Source organism: Ptychodera flava, chromosome 21 (assembly GCF_041260155.1).
Source record: "Ptychodera flava strain L36383 chromosome 21, AS_Pfla_20210202, whole genome shotgun sequence".
Lineage (NCBI taxonomy): Eukaryota > Metazoa > Hemichordata > Enteropneusta > Ptychoderidae > Ptychodera > Ptychodera flava.
This window is the reverse complement of record NC_091948.1, coordinates 4,387,882-4,395,894: the sequence shown is the minus strand read 5'-3', so window position 1 is coordinate 4,395,894 and position 8,013 is coordinate 4,387,882. Positions and strand designations below refer to the sequence as shown.

The 8,013-nt window shown below is 37.7% G+C and overlaps 1 protein-coding gene across 1 annotated transcript in view; it reads left to right on the top strand.

The window, feature by feature from the left end:
- Window positions 1-638: 638 nt before the first annotated feature.
- The window catches only part of LOC139121158 (regulator of G-protein signaling 7-binding protein-like), a 43,838-nt gene continuing 36,463 nt past the window's right edge, over window positions 639-8,013 (top strand). The window contains exon 1 of the mRNA XM_070685835.1: window positions 639-1,105. Coding sequence (XP_070541936.1) covers window positions 968-1,105 — 138 coding nt within the window. The 5' untranslated portion in view covers window positions 639-967. The remainder of the gene's footprint in view (window positions 1,106-8,013) is intronic.

The following is an 8,013-nucleotide window of genomic DNA, read 5'->3' as shown; positions in this document are numbered from 1 at the left end:
GCATAAAATATAACCAGCTCTGCCATACTCTAATTCTTCAAAATCGAAGCATATCACGTGAGATCATAGAATAGAACAAGCCCTATTGTGGTGAAGTTGTCTTTAATCTGATTGGCAAGGCTAGGAACTACCTATGTTTCATAGGAAACAAAATGAAAACACTGGTGTCATGGCAACACAATTTGTTTTAAGTGCAACGTCTCTCTACCCGATTTTCGCATTTCTTATCTTTTCTATTCATAGTGCCCATCAGAAAGAAAAATACTCCTCGAAGAAGAATGAATCATCACCCCACCCCCAAACTCCATCTGTAAACGATTCCATGTATGTATGTATGTATGTATGTATGTATGTATGTATGTATGTATGTATGTATGTATGTATGTATGTATGTATGTATGTATGTATGTATGTATGTATGTATGTATGTATGTATGTATGTATGTATGTATGTATGTATGTATGTATGTATGTATGTATGTATTTGCATATACATATTGAAATTGTCAAAATGCGATTTCGATTGTTAGAGGAGCGCACACTTTTTTGTTTAGCTAGTTCGCTGCTAACGTCATAAGGTCTATGCTATCATCTATTGACATTACACACTGTAACGTAGAGTTCTTTTTACACTCACCTGAGTGGTCAGTTGGTCTGTTCGTGGATGAGCAGCACATTAAAACTGTCGTGTTCTCATAACAACCGCACAGTGTGTAGTTCTGACGACGAATATACCTGTCTGTCATCAGAGAAAGGGAGAGAGACGTGTGCATCGGTGGGTTGTCTGGATAAACAACGAAAGCCTGCCATCTCTCTTTCGCTACGGCATGTTCCCTGGGATGTGTAGACCGGTGTAGGAGAATCGCGTTTTGGGAAGCGACGTTCAGCCGGCTTTGATAAAACAACATTCTACTCGCCCATACAATCGAGAAATGATAATTACACCGGGGAGGGTCGTGGTGAATGAATGAACGGAGGTGTAGCTGGGCGATTTCGCCCGAAGAGTAGTACCTCACAGCGATCTCGCGGGTCTTGTTATGATACTTCCTCAGTCAGCGACCTGCACAATGCTCCGTCCATACAGGAACAGGAAGAGTGTAACAGGGTGGGTACTTCTACATAACATCTCTCTCTCTCTCTCTCTCTCTCTCTCTCTCTCTCTCTCTCTCTCTCTCTCTCTCTCTCTCTCTCTCTCTCTCTCTCTCTCTCTCTCTCTCTCTCTCTCTCATCGAAATTCCAATACCGACCACGTTAGCAAAGCAAATTCCACCGCGAAAACATTAATATGCGCGACTTTTAAAAGAGCAAAAGCTATCGGTGTCTACCAGTGAGAAAACATCTGTCTCACAATGAACAGGAAAGTATAAGACGGACAGGCGTGTTAATCATATTGATTATATTGTGTGCCTTGTACATATGTGTTTTCTAAACGCCCTGATGACTATTAAAAGTTTTTCCCCGGTCATCGTTCTATTGTCTACACTTCTCCTTGTCTCTATATACAGACGTACCATGCCGTATTCATCTCTTTTGTGCGTGTTTTAACTGGCAGTTTATGTTTTGTTTACACTCACACATCTGGTAGTCTCCCTGCTGTGGTTAATAAAGATCAGTGGTAAATTAATCAGGCCGACGTTTCCCACAACGATGAATTATTGATTATCAGCTATCAGTTTGTACACCTGATCCTTATCATCAGTAATGTGAGCCGCGGTCATATAGAAGCCCAAATTTCATGAGACGGTGTAAGCGATGTAACGATCCCTCATTTTCTTCGAAATAGCATGAGAACGTGTGTTTATGTACTTTACACCAATTTTTAGGGCTTACCCAACTTGATAGGGCTTTGAAATCGTACATCCAAGAGAGTATGTACATATATACCTGCGCCAGCCTTCAGATGACCCAAATAATTTTGATGAGTAGGTACGAGCAACATAACAAGCTCTTCCTTGTCATGGCTAACTGTGGTTCTTAATAATCAAAATATAATACATCCGCGTACCGCTCAAAGAACTTCGTTTCAAGTCGAACAGTGTCATGCCTTGTTTCTTTAGCATGTCACATATACACGGGATGAAACACGCATTTGCGCGACGGTCGGATAATTGAACATTGGAACGGCTTATGAGAACCACTTCACAGGTCACTCGATCCATGTAATGCGTGAGTGCTCGGAAAATGTCGGGAAATTTGTTTTTGATAACGAGCAGAACTGATCTACACGAGCATTGTAGCCAGACGATTTACTATGAAACGTAAACGAACAACATTAATTTTAATTTAAAAGCGCGTTCTTCCGATAAGATGAGCATTTTGAATGTATTATTGTCTGTTAGTACACGCCCCTCATCGGCAGTCGAAAAAAATGGTATGTGCCTCTACTCCTGAAAAGACAACAGCAGTTATATATTTAAATTTTCATCTGTGTTTCATTTTACTTTTATATGGCAGTGGCTCTAGTCTGCCTTTTTGGCGGTGTAATCTGATTAACTATGTCTTTCAACTGTATAGTCTTGTAAACCAGTTGCATCAAATATATCAAGAATATTGCACGGCTGTGCAAATCCCCTTGCGGCAGGGTTTTAACATTTTGTGACGTTAACAGTATGTTAACAATTGAGAACAAACTCGTTTCGTTTGAATGGTAGCTGTCATTTTTCCAATAGCCGAGTACAAAATCCCTATCTGAGGCATGACATGCTTGCGGATTAACCCCGTTAAATGCCATTACTGTCATACATTTTGACGTAAGTTGCGGCATCTCTTCTCTGCTCTCTCCACTTTCCTCTTTGTTAACGGTTTATACCATCGATCACCAGTGGTGGTCAGCCTATAGGGTTGCTCAGCTTCGGAACAGTCGTTGGCTGAGCCATCGCCCGTAATTCGGCACGCACTAAATCTTCCTGTCTGTGACACCCTTATTGACATCAACGCTGTTTTCATGGGCATCCTGTAACATTGCGTGCCATACACATCCCATTTGGTCACACTAAGGGAACGAGCACAATTAATGGCAGGGGGCGGAAGAGAAAGGGGGAGCGCACGAAAAAAAAAATGGGTGTTAAAGAGGGCCTTGTAAATTCCAGACTACCACGAAAGGAGGGATTTCATCTTTCCATTTTATGCAAATTATACTGATAAATCACTCTGAAAAGGGCAGAAAACAATTCTTTCATAAACCAGTTTTCCAAGGTTATTCAATGTTACAGCTGTTTTTCAATGACTTGCGATTATAAACAATTTGTGCTTGTGAACATTATAATGCTCAGTGTAAAGTGTGGGAATTAGAAATGACAGTAACAGTTGACTATCATAGGGTTACTAAAAAAGGTAAACAATTTGCCAGGGGAAAAGGCATTCAGGCAAATTAATCAATTTAACAGATATAATTGCAAGTTTTTTTCAGTTTTCCCATGAGACTCATATATGTAACATTGATATCTTTTGATGAAATTTCAATATCATATTTATTGCAAACCTCAACACTTCTAATTACCTTATTCAAGTGGATTAAATTAACGTCAGTTATCAAACATATATATATATATATATATATATATATATATATATATATATATATATATATATATATATATATATATATGCACGAACGGAAACAAATTGTTCATTTTGAGCAACAGACAACCATGTACAGTGAAATGACACATTTAGGTGAAATTAAAAAAATACGAATGGAACTAAGTTTTGAGAATAGGATATTGTAGTAATGTTGGTTTAATCAGCAAATTTAAGCTCATTTACTATTCTTTTCTTGCAATTTATTTGCTTTATGAGTAATTTGTAATGTTGCAATTTTCAGCTATAAGGCACCTAATACTTATAAATTTGAACAATTAAAAGATCCTATATTATCCCAAATAATTTCCAATCGTGTTAAAATCAAATTTCTTGTACACAACTGCCTTCATGATCACAGTATTTTTGTAAAGTAAATTCAGATCAATTTTCAGACAAATATTAATGCACAGATATGGCTAATTTTGTCTTGGGGCGACTTCCAATATGCCGCCAGGCATATTATGTGGTTCCTAAATCGCTTACACAGAGCAGCTAAACGAGCAAAATTGGTCATAGGTAGCTCCATAGACAGCCATGTATAGTGCAATAACACTTTTAGGTGAAATTTCAAAAGCAAATTTCCTGTATATATATATATATATATATATATATATAATATATATATATATATATATATATATATATATATATATATATATATATATATATATATATATGTACATGTCTTTTTTAAACAATGTTTGTAATTTGTGCCATAGGCAATGCGATATATCAAGCAACTAAGTTCATGTATGTGTGTATAGCCTAAATTAGCTCTGCGTTTTTGTACATATATGTATATATATATATATATATATATATAATATATATATATATATATATATATATATATATATATATATATATATATATATATATATATATATAGATTTTCAAAGATTTTCTTGCCAAAAGAAGGGGGTCTGAAAATTTTGGCTATGGTTATGCATGTGAGCGGAGCTGCTGAAAACTGGATGAAATATTTCTCTTTACACCCCCCCCCGCCATTAATTATGCCCGCTCCCCAAAATCGATGAAAACGATGAACGCGATTTTGTTTAAGTAGAATGTTGACATTTTGTCCGTGTTTAATTTGTCAAGCTGTGAATTTCTCAATTGTATGCTCTACACTCTCGATTTAAGCAGCTAGGTGCATTCTGCGACCCCTTGACGGTGATGATGATGGTGATGATGTCGTACACGTGTGTATGTCCATCGTTGTGGCCAAGGCAACGACGCATCTATGTATTCAAATTAATCAGGTATCTCGCATTGCTATCAAGGGCGAGAATAAAGGTCTTGTCCAAGGTGTTTATTGCCGTTCGATCTCTCTCTGTCTGTGTCTCTCTCTCTGTCTCTCTCTGTGTCCCTCTGTCTCTCTCTCTGAAATGGCATACAGGATTAGCTTGTATCGTATTAAACCAGTATGTATTATTCTGACAGTGGAATTGGCTTCTAATTTAATGCTGGCAACTGGACTCGATTCAAAACATTAACTCCCGTATATACCGTGGCAGATCCGTTGACATCATCTCGGATTTCATCAATTGATATAGTCAATTTCCAGATCAGGGAGAGTTCGGCGTCGTCCATGGCGACTTATTTGCACGAGGGAGGACTTCACTGCAAATAGGTCGATTATTCTCGCAGTTTCCTGAGCACTGCTTTATCTTTTAAATCGAAAAAAACAAACGATATTATTTATTCCACTGTTGCTTTCAATGATTTACAATGCTTGACGATATTAAGATGTACGCCTACAGTAGATTGCTCGTTATCGTAAGTGCCGTCTTCAGCGTCGACGTCAACACTGAGATAGTCACGCTTCTCTTTCCCTTGTCAGCACCGGTTTTAATGTGATTCTACACGTCCCTTGTGCGATATCTAAAAATACTCCGCTGAACACGGGAAATCAGGAGTAACGAGTCGATCTGGAACGAACGTCGGTTCAATATGACTACAAAAACAACGTTATTTTTTACCTTAGCCAAGAGATGCAACTACCTCAGGGCCGGCAGCCTGATCAGGAGCTGGTATGGTTTGAAATCTTTGCCTGCAGAGTAATTTACTGAACGTTACTGCGTGCGAAAGGTGGACGCATTTATCAAAGTTTCTACCGCGTCTTCATTGCCCGGGCAACTGTTGATGCAATTATTGGGTGTTTCTGCCGTGCCCATAGATTTAACACTCCCAAGAAATGTAATCCTCTATACGGCTATAGCTTTTCATATTTTGTCAGCAAACAGTATTGTTGCTGTAATGATGACTTGATGGACCCTTTTTGGCGGTAAAATGAAAAATCCGTATTGTTCAAATGTCGACTTCGGAGCATATACCACAGCAGAACTGTCATTGTATAGAGCAGTCAATATGTGACGGTTGTATGAGTTCACTACATGCTTTACCCAACTTATAACTTTGATCGCTTTTATAGTTTTCTTTGCTTTATTATGTTTTTACGTCGGGCTAAAGTATCATACTCGAGCACCAGACGCACAGTTTACTACCCTTATCTAACTCGTGCCTGTCCCTTTGAAGCGATTATTTTCACTTTGATCTGCATTTTGTCTCATACGAGATGTTCTTTTTCCAGCATGCTTAATCGTGTCAATTGCATTTTACATCAGTACAAGGGTCGCTACTTCTACCCTGACCCTGTTTGTAATTGCAATGTTGAAATGGCAGAATAGCGCGTTGTCGTGTATACGCAGTGAATTGGGGCACCTAATTCCTTTTTTTACGTGCCTTCGTTCGACTAGTCACCATAATTCTGTGACATGGATAACTTCTCGCATAAAAACTAACCGATGAAATTTAGCACATGATTTTGGATGTCGTTCCTTTAAGGGTTTTTCCTCACCGACTAATGTTGAATAATTCTTGTAAGACTTAATTACATTATCAGCTACATAAAACCATAGACAGCACAGAATCTCTACTGTCTATGATATCACTCAAATTCTATTGTCCATGGATTCTAGGAAGGCAGGGGTCCATGCTACTTCCAAGAGTAAAGAAGAGCACTAAACACTGTTTGAGTTTTTTTAATAACGAGGCAAAGATGTTGCGCATAGGACGGGAATGAGCTTGACCTTGAAAAAGAAATGTCTAATTTTATTGTGAAATAGGGCGCCCTCTCCAACTCTGACCCCTAAAACAACTCAGAGCTATGCTCCCGGTCTCGAGACCGCTCAGGTCCACCATCACTTGCTTGCCAACATCACAGATGTTTGATACTGTCTAACACGTACCAGAGTCATACTGTAAACTTTTTCAATTACTTTCCCGTGAACTATTCTGAACATTTTTGTGGGTACATATCCTACTATTCAAAATACATTTAATATCGCCAGATATCAAACAGAATGCCAATTATGCAAACGATAACATAGGGAAGGACCGGTAGAAATTAATTTACATGAAAAGAGGTGAAGATGAGAATTTTCAAATGTAAAGATATCTTCATATTGCAACTTGAAAGAGTTCATACAAAAATTATATGGTGGGTGTATACGGATGCTTGTGAGACATTTCACCATAGAATACACCGAACTGATTATTATGTAACAGATAAAATAGAAATTCAAGTAAAAGAGCTCATCACATTCCCTCTGTTATAATTTGATAAGTTGCAGTTATCATGAGGCACTTAGTACATATAGTAAAGCATACATTTTCCTTGTGACTGAAACGGAAGGGGAAAAAAACATACATTGGTAATCGTAAAAGTACAACCTAAATGTATATTTCTATATGTTTTTCAAACAAGAGTCCACCATCCAAAGTCTTTCTTGAAAAAAAATATTAATATTTTTCAATTTAATGTTCTAAACCCTAACATCAGCACACAACTAAAATACAGACAGATACAATACATTGGACAGCTTTCCTCCGAACTTATCACTGTGAAGAATATGTCATTTGCATTTTATATTGAACAAGATATCTGAATGTCTCGTTCATCGTTTTCCTGTTTTCCGTCGCCCTGAGGAACGAGTCCAACCATTGAAAGTAAATCTACTTCACAAAAGAAAGCGTCAGAACTTTTGCACAATTCCGCTCAGTAGTCTACATAATCGCTTTTTCGTTGTTCGTGGCAGCAATGGGATAATTACCAGTCACTCGATTTTACTGTAGTATACTAAATGTAAATACAATTTCTGTGAAGGTTTAATGGGAGCATGTACAGTTATGTGAATGGACCGGAATGCTAAATTGCGAACAGTGACGTTCCCTGGCCATCGTTTATTATCTCTCCCCGACAATTAGGTCAAACTTTGTCTGATTATCGATGAACCAATTCTCTTTAAGATAAAATGAGCATTGGGGATATTTGAAAACTCAAATATTTCCAAAACTTTTCTGGTTTACCTCTCATTTTACAGCTCTTGGAGCAAAAAAAAGTTTCCGCCGTCTTAATTTTCTGAAAAT